This window comes from Stegostoma tigrinum, chromosome 29, assembly GCF_030684315.1.
Source record: "Stegostoma tigrinum isolate sSteTig4 chromosome 29, sSteTig4.hap1, whole genome shotgun sequence".
NCBI classification, from domain to species: domain Eukaryota; kingdom Metazoa; phylum Chordata; class Chondrichthyes; order Orectolobiformes; family Stegostomatidae; genus Stegostoma; species Stegostoma tigrinum.
The window spans coordinates 8480533-8506701 of NC_081382.1; the positions used below are offsets into that span (position 1 = coordinate 8480533).

The window sequence follows — 26169 nt, forward strand, 5'->3', positions numbered from 1 at the left end:
ATGATACAATTCTGTATCACACTTAGAACAGAGATTTGTGACCCTGTTATGAGAATTCCTTCCCTTCTTTATTGCATGGATTTCAGTGGCTAGTGTTATTTGAATGGGGCAGAGAGAGGTGGATATGGGATTGGTGCTAAACTTCAGATACCAGCCTGGTCAGTCTCTGACTCCAGTTACTAGTGGTGTACCGCAAGGGTCGGTGTTGGGTCCACTGCTGTTTGTCATTTTTATAAATGACCTGGATGAGGGCGTAGAAGGATGGGTTAATAAATTTGCAGATGACACTAAGGTCGGTGGAGTTGTGGATAGTGACGGAGGATGCTGTAGGTTGCAGAGAGACATAGATAAGCTGCAGAGCTGGGCTAAGAGGTGGCAAATGGAGTTTAATGCAGACAAGTGTGAGGTGATGCACTTTGGTAGGAGTAACCGGAAGGCAAAGTACTGGGCTAATGGTAAGATTCTTAGTAGTGTAGATGAGCAGAGAGATCTCCGTGTCCATGTACACAGATCCTTGAAAGTTGCCACCCAGGTTGACAGGGCTGTTAAGAAGGCATACAGTGTTTTAGCTTTTATTAATAGAGGGATCGAGTTCCGGAACCAAGAGGTTATGGTGAAGCTGTACAAAACTCTGGTGCGGCTGCACTTGGAGTATTGTGTACAGTTCTGGTCACCGCATTATAAGAAGGATGTGGAAGCTTTGGAAAGGGTGCAGAGGAGATTTACTAGGATGTTGCCTGGTATGGAGCGAAGGTCTTACGAGGACAGGCTGAGGGACTTGAGGCTGTTTTCATTAGAGAGAAGAAGGTTGAGAGGTGACTTAATTGAAACATATAAAATAATCAGAGGGTTAGATAGGGTGGATAGGGAGAGCCTTTTTCCTAGGATGGTGACGGTGAGTACGAGGGGCACAGCTTTAAACTGAGTGGTGAAAGATATAGGACAGATGTCAGAGGTAGTTTCTTTACTCAGAGAGTAGTAAGGGAATGGAACGCTTTGCCTGCAACGGTAGTAGATTCGCCAACTTTAGGTACATTTAAGTCGTCATTGGATAAGCATATGGACATACATGGAATAGTGTAGATTAGATGGGCTTGAGATCGGTATGACAGGTCAGCACAACATCGAGGGCCGAAGGGCCTGTACTGTGCTGTAACATTCTATGCTCTATGTTGCTTGGCAGTTCGGATGGGTATGACTACATGCATTTGCTCAGTATATTGTTCTGTACAGTTTCCATTTTTCTTAAGATGGAGCTTGATGTAAGGTTAAAGGACATTAGTGAACCAGATGGGACTTTTGCCCCAAACAATCATGAGATTCTTAATTCCAGATTTTTTTGTTGAATTCAAATTCCACCATCTGCTGTGGCAGTCTGTAAACCCAGGTCCCCAAGACACTACCTGGCTCTGTAGATTAACAGGCCAGCATTAATATCACTAAGCCATCCCCTGTCTATATCCTGAGTGCCTGTAAATTTCCCTATATTGCTTCTTGTATCACTTAGAAATTTACTCTCCAACCCACTGAATTTTGATTTGTCTTTCGTCCTTTTGACTAAGTGCCTACATTGTCCTCTTTGTGAACTCCATCTAATTTGTTTGCACCAAGCCCAAATGAACTTCTAGGCTTGGCCTCCAAACTCAACGTTTCTTTCTTGGCACTTGTGAAAGGAAAGAAGCAATGGAGCAAGTTTGGAGCCAGTGCTGTAATACAGCAGCCACTTTGCATGCCGTAAGATCACATTGCCTCAGTGATGTAACTGGCCAGGTCCATTGATTTTTGTGATGTTTGTTGAGGGATCAATCTTTGCCTGGTTACCTGGTCACCTTCATTTAGAATCACCCTGAAAGGACAGACAAGATTTTGGTTTATAATCTCCTCTCATAATCTTTACCCTAAAAACGAGCCATATCTTGCAGATGCAAGTGCGTGTATTTTTCTGCCCGTGTTAATTATTTAGAAGAGAATAGGGGAGGTAGATGGAAGCAAGTTAATGAAACCTGATACTTCTGCACAGATTGCTTCCCTGAGAACCTTTTGGGGGCTATTAAATAAGCAACATTTACAAAACGTGAAAAGAGGCAGATGGCAAGGGAAATCTGAACCATGTAGATCAGGGGAAAGCTACCAAAGGCAGTGCACCTGATTGCACTCACATCAAATCAGTATGCCTGTTTTTAGCATTGGTGGAATACATGACCACTGCTTTACTAACTGTTGCCCCCCAGTTGGGAATTGTACAATTCTGAATATGCTGGAGAATTGCATAATGTTGCAATGACTGTTTGAAACATTCCTGGCGTTGATTGAATTTTGCTTGGGGCCAACTGCTTTTCTCTAGGTTTTTGTTCTACCCTTGCTGCGGAAAGCATTTTGGGTTTTGGCTGGAATGCATTTGGAATGACTTTGGAAGGTTTTGTTGAGCTTGAAGGCCTAATTGGCAAATTCACACATTGTTGCATGGTCATTTCTGCACTGAGATTTATGATTGTCAGGGAACAGATAATTACCCTGAATAATTGGCCAGAATCTATCAGAAATATTGCATGCTTAGAGTAGACATCTGGCCAATTCCAACATATGAAAGGTCATGGGCAATCCTTTCAGAATTGAGGATTTTTGAGTGACCAAATCTTATGGAAGTACAGTCCTTGTATACATATCAGGCTGAGATGGATTGCTGATCACTACGGGAATTAAGGGTTATGGGAGAAATGCAAGAAAGTGGATGTGAGGAATGTTGGATCAGCCATGGTCCTGTTGAATAGTACAGCATGCTCAAGGGGTCAAATGGCCTTCACCTGTTCCTACTTTTTATGTTCTTATGGTCTTGCATGTCTTTGTGAAAAAACCTACTACTATGATCAGCCTTAACTCAGTGATAGTGAGAATGCCTTTCAATCAGAAGATTGAGAATTCTTCATAAATGTTGGCTAAAGTTGGACATTCATTTTTGAGGCCAACCCGATGAAAGCAGAGTTCAACTGTTGGAATTTGAGAGCAATGTTATCCAGGCTGACAGCCCAGTGCACTACTGTTTGAGTACTGCAGTGTCAGAGCTGCTGAGTTTCACTGAGATATTTAACTTCTGTCATCTCCCCATCTGCTCTCCTGTAGAAACTAGCACTGCATTGAAGGCAATGTCTTGCTTTCCATGGCCAGTAATTTCCCCTTCAGTGACAACTCAAAAAGCGGTTTATGTGGCCTTTTGTCACTTGCTAGTTGCAGGCACTTCCTCTGCACAACTTGATTCCTTTTGCTTTGCAAGTTAAAACAGCGACTAAACTTCTTCTGAGTAACTGTTTGACCTAATATACTTTGAAGTATACTGAAGTTACAAAAGGCTCCATATAAATGCATGTTTTTCTTTCACTACCTGCATGTGACAGGTTTCCCAGCTGAAATTTGCATGCAGGGGTGTTGTAAATACAAAACCATGAACAATTTATTCATAAAATGCTACCCTTATAACAATCGTGATGGAACAGCAATACTGTCCTTCATACACTTTAAAGTCGAGGTACTTGAAGATAGGCCAATTAAGATATTTTTGAAGATACTCCAGTCAGTTACAGGATTTGATCATCTACCTTGATAGACACCTGAATGGGAGGCCAACAGCGGGATAGAAACCATGTGTGGGAAATAAGTAGCAGGTCTAAATGTGGCTTTAGAATCGGCGCAGGCTTGGTAGGGTGCTAGGCCTGTTCTTGTGCTGTACTGAATTGAATTGAAAACCTTGCTGTTAATCGAAATTAAACTTTCAGGAGTTGACAAATAACTGCGGTCCCATGGTTTGATTACACAGTGCTTGCAGGGAGAGTCCATTACACTTGTTGTGGATGGAAGTGTTACAGTTTAAAGCATGAGGCAGAATTTTGGCCATGTTTTGGTCTCTTGGTTTTAGTTGAGTTGAACGCAGGGAAGATCCTTCTGCCTGAGATCAGTATCTGGCAAAGCACTGAATGAGATGGTGAGAATGGCAATCAGACTTGTGGTAAAGTGCAAATTGCAGGCAATAGGAAGGAAAGTTAGGGGAGGATTATCACTTACTATTGAATAACCATGAAGCTACAGAGTTGGGTCTGGGAGTGGGAGAGAGGCTGCAATACTGCAGTGCATGTGGTCTTTAAATGCAATCTGAAATTATTAGCTCTGAGGGACTGATTATGACATGTCGGACTACAACCATTAGTGAAACCTATACAAGGTTCAGCCTCTGATCTTGGATGGCCCCTGTGTATTTTATTGGATGTGACAGTAGTGGGATTCCTTACACTTTTAAACTGAGGTTAGTGGGGGATTCCTCAGGGTGGGTGAGGTGTCTGGTGGCTTACATCCTGGAATCGATTACCATTCTGCATTTGCTAGTTATGTCTCTCCATTTGTTGACTTGCTATTTTATTATCCTTTTGCTCCATTCTTGTGTGCAGGTTCTCTTCAACGATAAGCTTTATTTGCAAAGTTTTGACTTGTAGATGTTATGGTTCGGAAATGAAGGATAAGGAGCCCACTGGGCTGTGTCAGCACCTGTGCACACGAATACCCACTTCTACTCCAGCACAGAACCCCAGTTATTGCTTAATTAAAGTGTTTTCCAGCAGTAAGAGTTGAATGCGATTAGCAAATATTTGATGTTTACTCAGTAGCAGGTCTAATGCCCACATCTCTCTCAGTGCAAATCCGTCACAGGGTAAGTGACTATCCCTGTGATGGATTGCTCACACATTCTGGCAGCTGCCATTGTATTGGCACAATGCGGAGTAAACAAGTCAGTGGCTGCCTGACTAAGTTTATAATGAGAGCAGGGCTGAACCATTGTCTAATGGCTGCAATGACAATTGATGCAAAATGAATTAATTAGGATGGAAAGAGCATTTTGAGCCTGTGAATTCTTTTAACAAATAATCGGCATGTAATGAGGAATTTGAAACAGCTAGAAGATGACTGCCGGATAATAAAATGTGAGGCTGGATGAACACAGCAGGCCAAGCAGCATCTCAGGAGCACAAAAGCTGACGTTTCGGGCCTAGACCCTTCATCAGCGAGGGGGATGGGGTGAGGGTTCTGGAATAAATAGGGAGAGAGGGGGAGGCGGACCGAATATGGAGAGAAAAGAAGATAGGTGGAGAGGAGAGTATAGGTGGGGAGGTAGGGAGGGGATAGGTCATTCCAGGGAAGACGGACAGGTCAAGGAGGTGGGATGAGGTTAGTACGTAGGAAATGGAGGTGCGGCTTGGGGTGGGAGGAAGGGATGGGTGAGAGGAAGAACAGGTTAGGGAGGCAGAGACAGGTTGGAGTGGTTTTGGGATGCAGTGGGTGGAGGGGAAGAGCTGGGCTGGTTGTTTGGTGCAGTGGGGGGAGGGGACGAACTGGGCTGGTTTTGGGATGCGGTGGGGGAAGGGGAGATTTTGAAGCTGGTGAAGTCCACATTGATACCATTGGGCTGCAGGGTTCCCAAGCGGAATATGAGTTGCTGTTCCTGCAACCTTCGGGTGGCATCATTGTGGCACTGCAGGAGGCCCATGATGACATGTCATCTAAAGAATGGGAGGGGGAGTGGAAATGGTTTGCGACTGGGAGGTGCAGTTGTTTATTGCGAACCGAGCGGAGGTGTTCTGCAAAGCGGTCCCCAAGCCTCCGCTTGGTTTCGCCAATGTAGAGGAAGCCACACCGGGTACAGTGGATGCAGTATACCACATTGGCAGATGTGCAGGTGAACCTCTGCTTAATGTGGAAAGTCATCTTGGGGCCTGGGATGGGGGTGAGGGAGGAGGTGTGGGCGCAAGTGTAGCATTTCCTGTGGTTGCAGGGGAAGGTGCCGGGTGTGGTGGGGTTGGAGGACAGTGTGGAGCGAACAAGGGAGTCACGGAGAGAGTGGTCTCTCCGGAAAGCAGACAGGGGTGGGGATGGAAAAATGTCTTGGGTGGTGGGGTCGGATTGTAGATGGTGGAAGTGTTGGAGGATGATGCGTTGTATCCGGAGGTTGGTGGGGTGGTGTGTGAGAACGAGGGGGATCCTCTTTGGGCGGTTGTGGCGGGGGCGGGGTGTGAGGGATGTGTTGCGGGAATGTGTTGTGTTCATCCAGCCTCACATTTTATTATCTTGGATTCTCCAGCATCTGCAGCTCCCATTATCACTCAGAAGATGACTGCCGGTCTTCTCAGAATGTGGCATATATTAATAAAAAGCGACAATAGGGTTTTCAAAATTATTTCTTAAGACACTACAGACTGCCCAGTAATCTGCTGATTGCTTAATTAGGTGAAACGTAGGAGGGAAAGGAATAGAAGGATTTTTTTTAATGTGGTTAGATGAAGAGAAGTGGGTGGATTCATAACTGAAACATTGGTCAGACAAACTTCACATTAAAGCTGTATTTGAGTGAGTGCAGCATCAAGGAGCCCCAGCAAAACTGCTATTAGTGGAAACTGGGGGAAAGCTCTTTACTGTTTGCAGTCATACCTGGCATTAAGGAAAAAGACTTTGATCGTTGAACGCCATTCATCTCATCTGTAGGGCGTTCCTGCAGGAATTCCTCAGCGTGGTGTTCTAGCCCAACCATTTTTAGCTGCTTTATCAAAAATTTCCCTTCCGTTATCATATCAGAGGTGATGATTTTCACTGATGATTGCAGAATGTTCGGCGTCATTAGTCGCTCCTGAGATAATGAATTTGTCTGTGCCAAATTGCAGCAAGACCCGGATAATATCCAGACTTGGGCTGAATTGGCAAGTAGCATTTGTGCCACACAAGTACCGGCCGTGGCTATCAGGCACAGTAGTGAGCACTACTATCTCACAGGGACCCGGGTTCAATTCCAGCCTCTGGGAACTGTCTGTGTGGAGTTTGCACATTCTCCCCTTGTCTGAGTAGGTTTCCTTTGGGTGCCCTGGTTTCCTCCCACAGTCCAAAGATGTGCAGGGTAAGTGGATCGTTCATGCTAAATTGCCCCGTAGTATCCAGGGCTGTGCAGGAAATGCCAAGTTACAGGGATAGGGTAGCACGGTAGGTCTTGATGGGTTGCTGTTCGGAGGTGTGGCATGGATTCAGTGGGCTGAAGGGGCTGCTTCCATACTGTATGGATTTTATAATCTCCACCTAGAGAGAATCTGACTATCTCCCCTTGACATTTAATGGCATTACCATTTCTCAATACTCCAATATCTATACCTGGGGTTATCATTAACCAGAGAATGCATCAGAACAGCCATATGAACACTATGGCTGCAAGAGTAGATCAGAGTCTAAACATTGCTGAGTCAGGTAAGTCATGTTCTGACTTACCAAAGTGTGTTCACCACCTCCAACTCACAAGGCATGAGTCTGATGGAATGTGCTCCACTTTCCTTGATAGTATGGCTTCAGTAGCAGTCTAGAAGCTGAACACTGTCCAAGTCAAAGCACCTGATTGGCACCCCAATGAGTACCTTCAACATTCATTCGCTCCCCCACTGATGCGCAGTGGCGACGGTGTTTGCTGTCTATCATACACACTGCAACAACTGACCAAAGCTCCTCTAAAAACACCTTCTAAAATTGAGACGTCAACTGCCCAGAAAGCCAAAGGCAGCAGATACATGGAAATACCACCACGTGTAAATACAACCCAATAGTTTTTTGCAAATTTGCTATAATTCCTTCACTGTCACTGAATCCAAATCCTGGCACTCCTTAACCCTAATCCTGACAGTCCTGTGTCCACACTTGCACCAAATATATTGCAGTGATTCATTTACCTCCATGGTAAATAACAGTGGGGAATAAATCCTGGCCCAGCCGGTCATGTTCACATCCCACGAATGAACAAAACAAAAATAAACACCAGTGTGAGGCTGGTGGGCTGCAGGGCCTGATACCTGTCTGTAATAATTCCATGTCATTTTCATGTTGATGTCCCAGAGATTAATCATCACCTTTTGGACACTGCAGTCCTATCCTGATGGATTGGCAACTTGAGCAGTTCCTTTTTTTTTCATTTTACAGCTGAGCAAACTCTGTTTTCACTCTTCATGAAAGCTCACTATGTTTTAAACAGCTTAATGTTGCCATTTTATTGCAGAATTCAGGGTGAAACACTGTGATGTGTTTGTGCATGAAAATTCAGGGTGAAACACTGTGATGTGTTTGTACACACGTTTAATGTTTGAGCATTCTTAAAAATTTAAATCATCCTGATATTGTAAAAGGTGCCATACCTTTGCGCAGAGTGGTCTGGCAGTGATTAAAGTCAACCTAGTCATCTTGGGTGCTCATATGGTGCATGGTGTATGTTGACAATAGTGTTTGAGCCATTTACAGTCAGCTGTTGCTAATCTTTCCATGGAATGATTCTAAAGAACAAACCAACAAAACGATGAACTATAGAAGGTTGAAGCTTGGAACCCTGTTGCACCTGATGCTTGCGATAAGCAGCATTATTTACCAAATGTAATTTCTATTTATTTGCTGCCAATTTTCTAAAATGTCATCATCATTTCTTTTTGTTCACTATTTTTCATTGACAGCAATACCGGCCTAACATGCCGATGTGATAGGAATCAAAGATCACCCATGATCTTATTGAATCAAGCAAATTCAAGTGGCTATAGACCTGCTCTGAATTCAGATTGTCCTGGTTCTTAGTGAGACCACACAGGGAATCTTGTGTGTTGTTGTCATCTCCACGTTTGAGGAGGATTTACTTGCACTGGAGCTAATACAACAAAGGTTCACTAGATAGGTCAACTCCCTCATCTCTGGGACCTAACATGAGAGGCTGAGTAAACTGGGTCTACATTCTCTGGAGAATAAGAGGCAATCTCACTGGAACACAAGATTCTGAAGGGGGTTTGAGAGGGGAGCGCTGAGAGGTTATTTTCCAAAGCTGAGGGATTCTGGGATTCCAGGACATATTTGCAGATATCATTAGGACTGACATGAGAAGGGAATCTTTGTGTTTTCACAACTCAAAGGGTTTGTGAATCTTTGGAATTTTTCTGCCTCCAAAGGCTTGGATACTCCACGTTTGAGTATACCTGAGACAGTTCCGTGTCCTGTCGTAGAAATATATCACCGTTCCTTCAGTGTCATTGCATCAACACCCTGGAATTGTCTTCTTAACAGCATTGTGGGTCTATCCAGATTATGTGGACTGTGGCGGTTCAAGAAGACAGCACACCGCCACCTCTTCAAGGGCAATTAGGGATGGGTAATAAAACACTGGCACAGCCAGAAACACCCACATCCCACACTGGCTAAAAATATTTTTAGCCTGTTGGGGTATCAAGGAATTTAGAGAATTGACAGTAAAGTGACATTGAGGCAGAAGATTGGCCGTGATCCTGCTGAATGGTGCCTCAGATTGACAGCTCATATGCCTTACATGCACTCCCATTTCTTGTGTCCTTCTGTATTAATCATTTACCCTGTTCTAATTTGCAGCCTCTGCAGTAATGTGGCATACATACTGGGCACAATTGCGGAAAATGAGGTGGGCGCTCGGAGTTTGGTGACATTGGCACAGACTCAGCTGCTGGATTCTGATAATCTTCTCGGCAACCTGAATTCCATGTTAACGTGGACAGATAGTGAAGCAGTGATGAATGCTGCTGGGACACTCTGCACCATGGTAAGATCAAACATCAATGGCAGGTGTTGGGCAGGATATCCAGCCTGTGGCTCACCAGTCAAAACTGGCATGACATATTTTAAAACAAAGCTCAGCAAAATGTGGAACACGATGATCAGCAAATGATAAATTAAATGTAATCATAATAGGCTACTCCCAATGACAAGTGTCTTAGCGACATTTAGTCTGCTTCAACAACATAAGAAAATTGTCTCACGCAACATTTATTCACACTTTTGCCCATTTACATACACATACATGGGTACTTAATGTGCCAGACCAGAACAGGGTAGATATCTTTGATAACAAGGTGTGGAGCTGGATGACACAGCAGGCCAAGCAGCATCAGAGGAGCAGGAAGGCTGACGTTTCAGGCCTAGACCCTTCTTCAGAAAAATGGGTGGATACTTTGGAAGCTTGTGTGACTCGAAGACATTACAGAGACAGAAAAGGATGAGGTTGAGGAGGGATTTGAAAACAAGGATGAGAATTTTAAAAGTCGGCTGTTGCTTGACCAGGCAGTAATGCAGTTCAACAAGCACAGGAGTGATGGAGTCTCAGGACCTGGTTCCAAGTAAGGCACAAGCTGTGAGTTTTTACATGACCTCAAACGTTGAAGTGTAGAATGCTGGAAAACACTTGGGAGGGCATTGAAATATTTACGTCTAAAGAAGAATGAGTATTTCAACTGCGGACGAGGTGGGGCAGGAGTGAAGTTGTGGGATGGGTGGTCTCAGTGAAGTTGGGAATACCTGGTTAGGCACTCATTTCAAGGTCAAAACTGCCACCAATGTTCTAAACAGAGTCATCTAATCTTATACTATTGCCTGGAAGAAAATTGATGTCAGGAGCTAGGCAGGAGGGTTCAAAATTAAAACAAGGCTGGAAATCTGAACTGGAGCAGAAAATGCTGGAGAAACTCAGCCAGACTTCTGTGGGAGAGAAGCAGAATTAATGCTTTTGAGTCAAAGATGACTCTCCATCACAACTGAAAGGGGATTGAAAAGCTATAGAAGAAAGGGGGAACAAGGAGTAAGTGGAACAGAAGGGAAAAGCTTCCCAGAGCAAAGGCAAAGGGAATGCTAATGGTGGAAAGGAGGGATATGGATGTTAATTACAGATGTTAATATCAGAAAACAGATCAGCTGTACCTCGAGCAAAACCATACAAGCATGACACTTGGTAGGTAATGGGCAACATGGGGCTGGTGGGTGTAAACGGAATGAAGGGCAGAGCTCACGGTCAGAAGTTGTTGAACTCAGTGTTGAGTCCTGATGGCTGTAGGAATGAGGTACAGTCCTTCCAGCTTGTGTTGGTCTTCACCAGATCATTGCAGCAGCCTAACAGCAGCAGGAATGTGAGTGTGAAAGCAAGATGGTCTGTTGAAATTGCAAGGTAGCAGAAGCTTAGGATTATTCTTGTGGACAGAGCTGAGGTACTTGCAATGCGGCCACCCAGTCTGAGTTCATCCCACCAAATTAGAGGAGACTAATACAGTGGCTTCAGTCTTCCGAAAATAAAATTGAAGAAAATGTAGTCATCTTAAACACCTTCATTGTTCATCCTCTAACTGTTTGCGCTGGGGGCAGCTAGTTCCTGACTATGCATCTATACTCACAATTTAACCTTTTTATCTTGAGTTTCATTCTAGTGAAACTGTGCCATGCCCCACCTCCCCCCCACGGTGACTATGCCTTCCCCTAATATACAATGCCCAGACTCAATATACTATTCCAGATGCAGTCTGCCCAGAGGGATGGTGGAGACATGACGGTTGTAGGAATCTCTTGCATTAACCAAAATCTGTACCACAGCTCATGCTGTTTAATTACAAAAGCGGGTAAATATGCTTCATCACCAATGAATCAGGTCAGAGAAAGTGCGAAGTTCGGATATGGAAGAATACATTGCTGGCTAGCATCGAGACAGAAAGCAGAAGGTGGTAGAAGATTGGAGTGTTGTTCCACAGAGATCATTTCTGGGACCACGGTTTGTCACATTTTACATTAACAATTTGCACTTTGGGATCAGAAAAAAAAACTGCTCTTAAATTTGTGGGATAATGCCAGTTGGAGAAGAGATTGTCAATATTGATGACTGCAACAAATTATAGGGCAGCTTGAAGAATTGGCAAATAATGTCCAACAAACGTGAGGTCTTATATTTTGGTAGGAAAATATGGAAGTCTCTTACAATTTAGAAATGGGCCTCTTGGTGGGGTACAGGAACGAAGGGATCCTTGTGTATAAAGGCAAATATCACTAAGACTTGAGCCACGAGTTAGCAATTAAAACAAAATAAAACAGGCACTAGACTTCAATTTTAAATGGACAAAATTGAAAAGTAGTGAAATTGTGCAGATCTATTTCAAACTTTGGTCAGACCACACAAGAAGACTAGCTCGAGAAAAGGCAGAGGTGTGTCGGTGAGGCCGGGGTGGGGGGTGAGGGCGGAAACAAAGCTTTACAAGGATGATGCCAGAAATGTGTGGGTTCTATGTAGCGGAAAGGATTGACAGCATGGGGGGAGAAAAGACTGTGGGGTAGCTTGAGAGTGACTTTAGACTTAAGTTTAAAATTATAAAAGATTTTGAAGGATGAATACAGAGAGAACAGTTCCACTTGAAGAACAAAACTAGAGGCCATTAATAGAAGATAGTCACCAAGAGATTGAACAGGGAATTCCAAAGAAATTTCTTTACCCAAGATGTGGTAAAAATGAGAAGCTGCTACCGCAGGGAATAGTTGAGGTGAATAGTATGGGTGTGTTGAATGGGCAGTTCGACTAGCATATGTAGTGAAGGGAATAGAACGTTAGGATATGGATGTGAGTTTGCTCGCTGAGCTGGAAGGTTAGTTTTCAGACGTTTCGTCACCATTCTAGGTAACATCATCAGTGAGCCTCCGACGAAGCGCTGGTGTTATGTCCAGCTTTCTATTTATCTGGTTAGGTTTCCTTGGGTTGGTGAAGTCATTTCCTGCGTCATTCACCAACTCAAGGAAACCTAACCAGATAAATAGAAAGCGGGACATAACACCAGTGCTTTGTCAGAGGCTCACTGATGATGTTACCTAGAATGGTGACGAAATGTCTGAAAACTAACCTTCCAGCTCAGCAAGGAAACTCACATCCAGAACCTCAACCTGAGCTACAAATCTTCTCAAAACTTGCTAACGTTAGGATGTGCTAGAATCAGATGATGGCTGATGGGCGAAAGCTCATACTGAACATGCACAGACAATTGGGGCTGAATGGCCCGTTTCTGCACCATTTATCTGACATCAGTAATCTCAAAAGAGAAACAAAAGCATTTAAAATGTTGTTTTTATGTTTCAGGTTGAGACCAATGAAGGCCGACAGTGGCTACTGAATGACCCTCACCTGGAGGAGGTACTGGTCAATGTAACTGCTCTGCTGGACACTGTGAATGAGTGGGCAGCCAGCAATGCTGTCCTGGTATTGGCAAGGATTGCTATCTGCGAGTCTGGCTGCAGGAAGCTCTTGGAGCAACCGAGCTCCGGGCACATGCTCCGCAAGCTGGTCGCCGCTCTGGGTGTGGATGAAGCAGGTAAGCAGCATTCCTCTGTTCCATGCTCCAACTCTTGACATGAGCCAAGAACATGCGAGCACACAGATATTCACTTTGTCAGCAAAGTTACTTTGTAAGTGTCTGGAATGTGGTGGAGGAAGTCAAAGGGCCTCCATTAGCATAAACACCTGAACAGGTCTGTTGGGCCAAATGGCCTGTGTATGTGTTGTAAATATTGGACAATGTGAACAAATTGGAATAGGCGCCTGTTCCCTGCCTCCCCTCCCAAATCAGAAAGTGATTCACACAAAAGGCTCATCGATATCTGTAACCTGAGTGGCATTTACTGATGCCCCTGCAATGCCTACCCTTTACTTCAGGCATGTGAAGAGCAGAAAATGGAGTACATGTGGGGGAGAGGTTCAAATAGAATGAATAAAAGTAGGAGCAATTTTTGGGTTCTGTTGTATGCTATCTTTCAAAGAATCAGTGTGGCTCGGCCGCTGGAACACTCAGATTGAAAGTTGTGGGGTCAAATCCACTTGAAATTTGAGCCAACCCCCTCAGTGCAGTACTGTGGGTGTGCTGCAGCGTTGGTGAACAGATGTTTAACTCAGCCCACATCTGCCCTCTAAAGTGGATGCAAAATACGCAGTGGCATTATTCCAAAGGTGTCCCAGGTAACATGTAGTAAGGTCAAGTATTTACTCCTCAGTTGATGTCACAGTATCGTTGTGGCACTGAATTTCCGAGGTAACTATCAGATTGAAGCCTCACTCATCACTCGTCCCCTGCTCAACTACATCCTTGACCACTGCTGCCTTATCCTACACACCTGATGCATTCACTCTGCACCTATCACCCCTCCCAATCACTAACCATTTTGTTAACACATCCACGTGACAATCTGCCACCTCACTCACCCTTGCCTCTCTTCTACCTGCCACCCTATCCTGATGACCAACCTGGCAGCCTGCCTCTGACCCAACTGGCATCCTACATGCTTATTCAGTAGCCCCTTACCTACCCACTTGTCCCTCATTCATCTTGCATCCTTACCTTTCCTCAGTCAAAGTGGCTGTGGGATCTTCCATCAGAATAATGCCGAAAGTTTGGCCATAAATGCTGTAGAACTGTGTCTTTCCCTGCAATGCCTCTCCTGCTCTGAGTAGAGTTCTCTCTGGTTTCCACTGATGGATGCATTTGGGACAGGCCAGACTTAGAAATCTGGCCAGAAAAATTGTTGACAGCTAAATAGCTATCTTTTCTGATGGTGATTGGAAAATCTAGGTCAATACTGGGCCATTGTCACATTACTATGTGCACAAGTTTCCTGTGTGCAAATTGACTGATATATTTCCCATGTTACTACAGTGACTACACTTAGAAAGTACTTCATTGGCTGTTATCCACTTTGGGGTCACCTGTGGTCTTTCTTTCTCTAATTAAGTCAGACCATGCATGAAACAAGACCTTGCTCTTTTAAGGTCTGGATTTTACCTTTGACTGTATCTGAGTCATTTAAATTAATTCTTGCTTTCGAATAAAAATGTAACTCCCATGTTCAGATTTACTTTCGCTCATGGGGCATATGTTGTGAGCTTCCGAGTGTTTTATTGATTTTGGAAAGGGACCCAATGAGCACTCTATCAAAATATGGCTTGTTGACCAACTGAATTGTTAAATGGATTGCTAAGTGAACAATAACAATAGTATTGGTTGTATGTTAACCATCTCTGCTTGATTTGATAGAGCATGATAAAAAGTTATTGCCACTGTGGTAAATTACAACATAAATATCAGTTGTGGCCCTTTTTCTCAGCTGGCATCAACAGAACAGTCTCCAACACAAACTATTTCTTCATGTAGCCCATTAAATTTGATCAATATGGAAGGAAAAATACTTCTAGAAAATATTCAGGGGAAGGAAATTGGAGAGAAGTAGTAAATTAATCATATATTCCTGGGTCTCCCATCTGGACTTTGGCAGGTTGTAGTTTCCTGTTTTTAATTGTTGATCAATGGGAATGTTTTCCTTTGTGCACTAGTTTTTAAGCCTGTGATAAATGGAAAGAAACCAATGCCTTGAACATTAGAAACTGTAAATGCTTCCTTTTGTTCAGTGAATTTCTTCATAGATGCCCTCTTCTCCCAAACCTGATACCCAGCAGATGGCAATGAAAAGAAAGCTGCGATTGGCTTTTTGGTGGGACATTGCTCAGCTCTGGACCTGGTTGTGTTTTGTGTTTTGATCAGAGTTGGAGGAAAGAAGAGAGCTTCATGACTTCAGTAGGAAGAGTGCTGTTGGGGTGAGGAATTCCCAACTTTCACTCGGGCGCTATGATTCAGGGGAAAGCATGGGAAGCGTTTATCCCCCGACCCCTCCCATCCTCACTTAATGGAAAGTGCTGATTTTCCCCATAGTTTTGGAAATCTGGCCAGCAAGTGTAAAAGCCCAAGAGCTGTTTTGTCAATGTGATCCTCACTTTTAAATATGCTGTTCATCTCTTTGGATCAGGCTGCTTAGTCATCCACCCATTTCAAGTTTTACCTGAAGCTTGACAGTTTGAGTTGTGAGGTGAGTTTGGGTCAGGAAACAGATTTGTCAAAAGCAAACTTTCTATGAACTGATGACTATGGGACCAACAGTGTTCCAGTTGATCAAATGCTCCGGATAATCAAGAGGTCCACATAAATAATGTAAAAACACAACCAAATAATAGAAATGTAACGTGGAGATACACACGTCACAGTTTTACTTGATTTACAACATGAGTCATTTGAATAACAACGCAAGTTTGCCTTAAATAAAACTTAACGATATGGAGCCTTCTCACTTGCACCCTCTACTGATTATTTGAATATCGCAGAGATTGTGATAATACAGGAGACACCTGGTATTTGAAGTATATGATTTTGCTAGTTTACCAAGAGTGCCAGTTCGTAAGGTACCAGTTAAAACAAAGTTTGTTGTGGTTTAACCCTCCTACCCAACTCCAACCCCATGATTTTACCCATTATTCTTCAGCCCATGCATTCACACAATTCAAGCTCTCAACATTATTTATTAATTATGACAGCCAGCTGGTGAAAGTGTGGACTAGAGTTGAATCTTCACAATGTAAGATATTAAAATATGTAGGTCTTGATCCTTCTACAACATAGCGCCAATATCCATAAATATTTCTTAATAAAAGCATAAGTCATTATCCAACAACAGTAGACTCTTGACCTTAATGTATACTGTGACAAAAAGTGTATGATTTACATCTATGTGTATTTGAATAAGTTTAAGAGTTTGGATTTTAAAATGGAGTTGGCTACTTTTCTGAAGGATTTTAACAAAAATAGCTAGGAATGCAAGAATAACATTTACTTACAAGATAATTATTTAGAAAATTCCTAATCCAAACGAGACACACAGGTTTTACAATAAACCTGTAGAATAATAGTATTCTGGTGGTTGATTGAAGGGTCAAGGAATGGTTAGGGAGTTGGATGTAATGTGGTTAGGGTGTTTAAGTAACATTGGGTGTCAAGACTACCTCTGGGGACTGCTTGCTTGTCATCTTTTAGTAAGAACATGCAAAACAGGCCTCTTGAGCCTGCTCTGACATTCACTAAGATCATAGTTAACCTTTTCATGGACTCAACTCCACTTACCTGCCCATTCTCCATAACCCTTAATTCCTTTACTGTTCAAAGATCTATCAATCTTTGCCCTAAAAACATTTAACAATTTAGGCTCAACTGCTTCTCTGGGTGGGGAGTTCCAAAAATTCACTGCCCTTTGGGTGAAGAAGTTTCTTCTCAACTCAGTCCTAAACCTGCTTCCCTTTAATTTGAAGCTATCTCCCCACGTTCTAGTTTCAACCACTGGTGGAAACAGCTTGCTTCTATCTTATCTATTCCCTTCATAATTTTATATGTTTCTATACGATTCCCCCTTCCCCTCGCAACTTATTCTTCTAAATTTCAATGAGTATAATCCCAGTCTGCTCAATCTCTCCTCATGAGCCAACCCTCTCAACTCTGGAATCAACTTAGTGAACCTCCTCTGCACTCCCTCCGGTACTAGTTCATTCTTTCTCAAGTAAGGAGACCAAAACTGTACACCATACTCCCAGGTGTGACCTCACCAGAGTGTAGATGTAGTGTGAGAGAGCCTGGTTTTGATTTCAATGCCGTTGACCAGAAACTGCAGAAAATAATGTGTCTAATGCACACCTGTTGTAGTATTACAAAATGCATTTTAGAACTGCAAGCTGTCTGTTCATGAGGAAGTGGAAGGCTGATGCTCTGCAGATGAGCTTCGATACTAGGAATGTGCATCCATAACATATAAAACAAGGCAAGTGGAGGGTATTCTATCACAATCCTAACTGTACCTTGTAGTTGGTAGACAGACTCTGGGGAGTCAGGTGAGTTACTCACTGCAGAACTCCTAGCCTCAGCACGTTTGGCTACAATAGATCAAAAAACAAGTCACTAATAAAAATTTCAATAGTTGAGGAGCCAGCAGTGATCTCTGTGGCACTCCACCAGTTACAGTTGATCAACCTGATAAACAACCATTTATTCCCACTCCCTGTTTCCTATTAGTTAATCAATAATATAGCCATGGATATACTGAGATATTAATCACAACAATGTATGTGTATCTTGTGCAATAACCTTTTTATTGAATACCTTTAGGAAGTCCAAATTCACGGCACCTCCATTACCCCTTATTCACCTTGGTCATCTCTATCCTGAGAAATGCCCATCTGTGCTTACACTCTGTTTCGTATCTTTTAGCCAACTTCTAATCCATGATGCCAAGGCCCCAAGAATCTTAAACATTTCTAATTTGCTAACCAACCTGCCATGTGACTTTCTGAAAGTCTCAGTATACAACATCCATAACACCTCCCTCATCCAACTGCCTGCATCACCTCGTCAAAGAACTTAACCAAATTTGTCAGTCATGACTTACCCTTGAAAAAGCCATTGTTGACTGTTGAGTATTAGCTTCAGGTTTCTATAATCTACCAGTAAATGCTCTCTTCTGCTTCCTCCCTACCATTTGGAGGTCAAAAATAAATACCGAACGAGATCTCTGCTCCTTTCCTGTCTCTTGCCTCCAGCCTCGGATCATCTCAAATCCCTGGATAATTTAAAAAAAAAGCCTGAGGCATAAATGTATTCTTTATATTGTCAGAAAATGTATGCTACCTCTAGCAAACGTAAATGAACACCCTTCTCTCCTTTGGTGTAGTGATAATGGGAACTGCAGATGCTGAAGAATCCAAGATAATAAAATGTGAGGCTGGATGAACACAGCAGGCCCAGCAGCATCTCAGGAACACAAAAGCTGACATTTCGGGCCTAGACCCTTCATCAGAGAGGGGGATGGGGAGAGGGTTCTGGAAAAAATAGGGAGAGAGGGGGAGGCGGACCAAAGATGGAGAGAAAAGAAGATAGGTGGAGAGGAGAGTATAGGTGGGGAGATAGGGAGGGGATAGGTCAGTCCAGGGAAGATGGACAGGTCAAGGAGGTGGGATGAGGTTAGTAGGTAGGAGATGCAGGTGCGGCTTGGGGTGGGAGGAAGGGATGGATGAGAGGCAGAGACAGGCTGGACTGGTTTTGGGATGCAGTGGGTGGAGGGTAAGAGCTGGGCTGGTTGTGTGGTGCAGTGGGGGAGGGGACAAACTGGGCTGGTTTTGGGATGCGGTGGGGGAAGTGTCTCCGACACTTCCGCCATCTACACATCATCCTCCGACACTTCCGCCATCTACAATCCGACCCCACCACCCAAGACATTTTTCCATCCCCACCCTTGTCTGCTTTCCGGAGAAACCACTCTCTCCGTGACTCCCTTGTTCACTCCACACTCCCCTCCAACCCCACCACACCCGGCACCTTCCCCTGCAATCGCAGGAAATGCTAAACTTGCCCCCACACCTCCTCCCTCACCCCTATCCCAGGCCCCAAGATGACTTTCCATATTAAGCAGAGGTTCACCTGCACATCTGCCAATGTGGTATACTGCATCCACTGTACCCGGTGCGGCTACCTCTACATTGGGGAAACCAAGCAGAGGCTTGGGGACCGCTTTGCAGAACACCTCCGCTCGGTTCGCAATAAACAACTGCACCTCCCAGTCACAAACCATTTCCACTCCCCCTCCCATTCTTTAGATGACATGCCCATCATGGGCCTCCTGCAGTGCCACAATGATGCCACCCAAAGGTTGCAGGAACAGCAACTCATATTCCGCTTGGGAACCCTGCAGCCCAATGGTATCAATGTGGACTTCACCAGTTTCAAAATCTCCCCTTCCCCCACCACATCCCAAAATCAGCCCAGCTCTTCCCCTCCACCCACTGCATCCCAAAACCAGTCCAGCCTGTCTCTGCCTCCCTAACCTGTTCTTCCTCTCACCCATCCCTTCCTCCCACCCCAAGCCGCACCTCCATCTCCTACCTACTAACCTCATCCCACCTCCTTGACCTGTCCATCTTCCCTGGACTGACCTATCCCCTCCGTACCTCCCCACCTATACTCTCCTCTCCACCTATCTTCTTTTCTCTCCATCTTTGGTCCGCCTCCCCCTCTCTCCCTATTTATTCCAGAACCCTCACCCCATCCCCTTATCTGATGAAGGGTATAGGCCCGAAACGTCAGCTTTTGTGCTCCTGAGATGCTGCTGGGCCTGCTGTGTTCATCCAGCCTCACATTTTATTATCTCCTTTGGTGTAAATTGTTATGACCACTTGAAATTTGGCTTCCTTGCATTTATCCTGCTCAATGCAAGGGTTCAGAACTGTTTTTGTTTTGTTAGTTTCCCAATTTCTACATTTTAATTCTTCATGTTTTTAAACATTATTCAATCTTCTGGCTACCATTGATCTTTGCAGCACTGTTCACTTTTGCATTCAATTCAATTTAATACCATCCTTAATTTGATTAGTAGGTAGACAGGAATTGTCCCATCATTGTGCAGAGTTTCTCTTTCTCAGTGAAATATATCTTTGTTGAAAGTTTATTTCCTAAGATATCTGCCATTGCTTCCCTACTGTCTCATACTGTTTTCTATTTTCCCAGTCCACTAACTCTTCCATACCTTTGTAACTTTCTTTATTTGAGTTTAAGGCACTAGTTTCAGACTCCTGCCTCTCTCATGTGAAGTTTTATCATGTTAAAATCACACTTGCTTCAAGGTTCCCTTCCTATGAGACTTAATTAATTAGTAATCTCCTGGTATAATGTAAGTTTAAAAATTACCTGACCCTGCCTGTCTGTAGAGCATTTTTTTTCAAGGAAATTGTCCTGCATGAAATTTCTAAATGTGCCCACATAGCCACTTTGCCAATTAGATTTATCTAATCTGTGTGAATAAGCATATTACCCTTTACCACGGCAGTGACTTTTTTATAAGTTCTCATTATTGCATGCAAGCATATGAATTAGGAGCAATTGAAAACCATTTTGCCCTTCAACCTTCCTTGGCCATTCAATAAGAATTCTGATTTGTTCTGAATTCCACAGTATTTAATTTCAATGACTCTGTTCTACTAAGTATCTAACAGGAATCATTACTCCTTGGAGCATCTTCTTTGTTTTACAGTTTATCGACTGTCCGGGGACCTATAAACTGTTCTTACCTGTGAATTTTTCCCTTGCTGCTTATCTCAACCCAAATGGTTTAATCATCTTCTGAGCCAGGAAGATTTCTCATTATTGTGACAATCTCTTCATTAGTGGAGCTCTTCAACCTTCTTCCTATTTTTCTGAAATGTTAGGAAATTGGTTAATTTGCAACCGTGTGTATGCAATACCTATCATATATTTTGTTTAAATTTGTACTGTCAGTTCATCTGTATAATTATAAATGCTGCATGCATTTTGATAAAGAGCTCTTTTCCATGTTCTGCCATCTTGATAAATTTTTTCTTGCACACTCTGTTCCTTGTTGTCGCTATTATTCACCATAAAGGTGCTCTGTTTTGTTACCTCGCCCTTTCTCATTAATTCATGAATACCCTTGAAACTACTGGCCGAAATTTCAGACAAGATAAAATACTAAATTAGTCTTCAGGATATTTTCTAAAAATCTACGTGTTAGAATTTCTGGTGGGAATTCCCTTCCCAGACAGATTTTGCTTCTTGTGTCTATTTATCTGTGGGTTGTTTTCTCCCACGTTTTAGTAGCTCACTTTGATGCAGTTAAGAAATGCACATTTCTTCATTCGTGCCCTGACGTCCTTTTACATTTCTTTTCATTTTGACACTTTCTGTTGTAATGCCTTGAATTGAGTAGGAATGCCATATCTCCCATATTGTATAGGAGATATGAATCATCTTTCCTGATATCAGTCATTGTGATTGAAGTAAATGAAGCCATTCCTTTCCTGTCTGTCCACTAATCCCCTCTATGAAGGCATTTAAACCCCAATGCATTTATTCTGGAGCTGGCTTCAGATTTACAGGAGTAAAATTGCAGAGTAAACACCTACCTTGCTTGAATTATTGTCTTTGGAATTAAATATGTCTTTCAACAAAGGGTTGTTAAATCAATGACCAACACGAGAAGTTAACACCAGGAATATGAGCAGCTCTGTTGGGGCCATGATACTGTTGGGTGAAGGTCAAACTGGATGAAGGCTTGAGGCTGAGCAGCAGCTGAAGGGCCAGTTGCCAAGACTGCAGCATAAATCTAGCAACATTCTTGATGTTTCTATTGTCTATGTTACGATTTGCCTTGGGTCAAGTAATATCTTGGCATTGACTGCATCATGCTGATTGAAGTAGTCTAATCCATAGAATGTTGCAAGAAATTCCTCAGTTATCGTTCTGACCCAGCTGAATGTAAGATTGAATTACTCCAATCTGGGTCACAAAGATTATAATGTTGTGGCATGGATTGTTTATGCTTCCATAGTAATGCCACAGAGATGGTTGTTGCCAATTCAAAGGGTAACTTGTGTCTCGTGAGACAGGGTAGGGGTACATACTTTACTGTAGATTCACACTGTTAGCATAGTCTCTGACCTAGTGGGAGTCAAACTGAAAGCGATCTCATGGAGAGAGGAAGTAGATAGCTTAACCGAGGGCTGCTATGTGCACCGCTTCCATTTGTTCAATATCGAGTAATGTTCCTGGACCTGATGGGGCCATGGTTCTTTTGTCCTTAACAGAACCTCTTCAGAACTTTTTGAAGAAGGATCGCCGGACCCCAAAAAGTGAATATTTTTCTCTCTACAGTTGAGTTTCCCCAGCAATTTCTGTTCTTGTCTTGGATTTCCAACATCCACAGTTCTTTGCTTTTTGTTCTTTTGTCTTTCCTCATTAGAGTCATGTATAACACAGGAAAATTGACAGATACCTGTTAGGAAAAGGTGCAAGGACATATAACCCCCAGGCAGCTCAATGCAAGTAATAACCAGCTTTGATCTGGTTTAATGGCAGAATTAGGAACCTGAGCAGGCCAACTGGCAGGCATTCAGTAAGATACACTCCTTAGTCCAACTTACTCTTGCTATCTCCCACTTATCTACCTGTGCTTTAAAATTATCCAAATGCTCGGCTTTTTGAGGAAGAGCATTCTAAAGACACAGAACTCTCTTTTCTCCTTATCTCTCTAAGTAGGTGACCCCTTATTTTTCAACAGTAACAAATAGTGCTAGGTGATCCCTCAAGTGGAAATGTCTACCATAGAATCGCTACAGGTGGAATTCGGCCATTCAGCCCATCAACGCCATACTAACCCCCTGAAGATCAATCCACCCCCCCATCCCCTTGCATTTCCATCTAGACTGCACACTCTGGGCAATTTAACATGGCCAATCCACCTAATCTGTTTATCTTTGGACTGTAGGAGGAAACCAGAGTACCCGAAGGAAACCCATAGAGAATGTGCAGACTCCACACAGAGAGTGCAATCGAACCTGGGTCCCTGGGTGCTCTGAGACAACAGGTGTTAACTACTGAGCCACTGTGCTCTTCCTACAGTGATTCTACCAAGACCTCTTAGGATCTTGTAAGTTCCTTTCCAATTACACCATACTTTTCTAAAGACCAATGAAAACAAACCCAGCCTGTCCAATCTTTGCTCATAAAACAGTCCATTAGCCCAGTGAACCTTCTTTGATTTCTTTGAACACATTTACAACCATCCTTAAAATGGTGTCCAATACTATGCATAATAAAGAACTCCAGGTTTAGTCTCATCAATGTTCTGTTTGCTTGAAGTAATCTCCTTACTTTTCCATTCACTCCCTTTCACAATCAGTAATAACATTCTATGAGCTTTCCTAATTACTTGCTCTACCTGCATGTTAGTCTTTTGTAATTCATGCACCAATATCCCTCTGCATCTCAGAGCTCTGCATGCGCTCTCTATATAGATAATATACTTTTTATTATTGCTATCAAAGTGCACAACTTCATACTTTCCCATGTTACACTCTATTTGCCAGAACTTTGTCCACTTACTTAGTATGGATGTAATCCTCTTTCCAGCCTCCTTGTGTCCTCTTCACAACGTCTTTTTGTACAAACTTTATGACATTAGGAAATTTGGTGACCGTACCAGCAAGTAATTTAGAAAACAAATAGAATGCTTTCATTTATTATGAGGGTAATTGAAGATAAAAATAAAGAGATAATGCCCTGGTTATACAGAGCACTGGTGAGGCCATATCAAGAGGACAGTGCACAGTATTGGTCACCTTACATAAGGAAGCTGTTCAGGTAATGGCTAATTAGACTAATGGCTGCAGTTGATAGCTGAGGGAAAAGTTGGTCAGACTAGAATAAAGAACAAAGAATACAGCACAGGAACAGGCCCTTTGGCCCTCTAAGCCAATACTGTCACATTTGGCCCTTCCGTACTGAAACTGTCCTCACTTACAGGTTCTCTATTCCCTTCCTATTTATGGATTCATCCGGGTAGTTCTTAAATGCTGCTATTGCGTCTGCTTCCACCTCCTCCCCCTGGCAGTGCGTTCCAGGCACTCATCACTCTGTGTGTGAAAACCTTGCCTCAATCATCTCTTTTAAACTTCCCTTCTCGCACCTTGAAGTTGTGTCCCCTGATAATTGACCCCTCCACCCTGGGAAAAAGCCTTGTACATTCCAAGTTGAATTGAATCCTTTATTGTCCTGTGTATTCAATGTAAAAACATAGTGGAGTGTGTAACTTCGATGTACGTACAAGGTGCCATTATCGTTAACTTAGAACAAGGCAAATAAAAACATTGAGAGCCCAACTTTCCTTTTCACTAGTGCAGTCCCGCTCCGGGCTTTCCAGCACCCCCCCCATGCCTCCGCCAGAGTCCCGCTCCGGGCTTTCCAGCCCTCCCCATGCCTCCACCAGTGTCCTGCTCCGGGCTTTCCAGCCCTCCCCATGCCTCCACCAGAATCCTGCTCTGGGCTGCCTCACCGGCTTGCTCTCGCTGCTGCTTTCCACTTCTATCTGTGCCATTTGCAATTTTATAAACTTGTATTAGGCTGGCCCTTAACGTCCTATATCCCAGTGAAAACAAACCCAGTCTATGCAACCTTTCTTCATAGCTTAAGTCCTTCATACCAGGCAACATCCTGTTAAACCTTTTCTGTGCCCTCTCCAAAGCATCCACATCCTTCTGGTAGTGTGGTGACCAGAACTGTGTCCAATATTCCAAGTGTTATCTAACTAGCTTATATCCATTGGAGCTTAGAGGAAGAGATGACTGTGCATAATAGAGGCATACAGCACAGAAACAGACCCTTTGGCTCAGCCAGTCTATGCTGAACATGAAATCCCAAACTAAACTAGCCTCACCTGCCTGCTCTGGCCCATATCCCTCCAAACATTACTTATTCATGTACTTATCTAAATGTCTTTTAAACATTATAACTGTACCTGCACCCGTCACTCCCTTTGAAAGTTCATTCCGCACATGAACCACTCTGTCAAAAAAAAAGTTGCCCCTCATGCTGTTCTTAAATCTTTCTCCTCTCACCTTAAAAATGTGTCTCCTAGTCTTGAAATCTACCCTCGGGTAATTACACTTGCCGTTCACTTCATCTATACCCCTCATGGTTTTTAAAATCTCTGTAAGGTCATCCCTGAACCTCCTACATTTCTGGCTCAGTAGTTAACACCTGTTGTCTCAGAAAAAAGCCCAGCCTATCCAGCCTCTCCTTATAACTCACGTTCTCCATTCCCAGTAACTTGCTGGTAAACCTTTTCTGAACTCTCTCCAGCTTAATAATATCCTTCCTAAAACAGGGAGATCAAAACTCAAATTGAATAGGGATGGAGGGGCTGAATGGCCTATTTCTGTTCCTAAGCTACCAGTTAACAAAAGCAATGCAAATTATTCGATAAAGTGAATGACATTTGGAGAATAGTAGTTCATTGATCGTAGATTCCCTACGGTGTGGAAACTGGCCCTTTGGCCTAACAAGTCCACACTGACACTCAGAGCATCCCACACAGACCATCTGTCTAATCTACGCATTCCTGAACACTATGGGCAATTTCCCATGGCCAACTCACCTAGTCTGCACATCTTTGAATTGTGGGAGAAAACTGGAGCACCCAGAGGAAATCCACACAGACACGGGGAGAATGTGCAAACTCCACACAGTCACCTGAGGGTGGAATTGAACCTGCGTCTCTGGCGCTGTGAGGCTGCAGTGTTAACCCCTGAGCCACTGTGCTGCCCCAAAGGCATTTACTGAGGCAAAGGAAAAGCGGTGACATCAATAACGAATTACCCTGTATTTTTAGTGATGTTTGATAGCCAAAACAATATAAATGCAAGTATCATAGTAAAGTATCTTAATGACCCCACAAAGAGCTGATAGACTTGTTAGTTTCATGCTTCACCTGTATGATGACAGTGCATTGTTTAGCAATGCTGATCTCCACTGCTGAGATGTGGTGTGAACTCATAACCTTCAAATCCAAGGATAGAGTATTACCCACCAATCAAGTGCTCACTTATCACCTTTCTTCTTGTTGACCTGTACTGCCTCCCAGTTAAGCAACTTCCTG

General features: G+C 43.3%; 1 protein-coding gene across 1 annotated transcript in view; it reads left to right on the top strand.

The window, feature by feature from the left end:
• LOC125465555 (uncharacterized) overlaps nt 1-26169 on the top strand; it is a 79533-nt gene that overhangs the window by 26859 nt on the left and 26505 nt on the right. Inside the window, exons 2-3 of the mRNA XM_048559201.2 lie at nt 9427-9613; nt 12950-13181. Coding sequence (XP_048415158.2) covers nt 9427-9613; nt 12950-13181 — 419 coding nt within the window. The remainder of the gene's footprint in view (nt 1-9426; nt 9614-12949; nt 13182-26169) is intronic.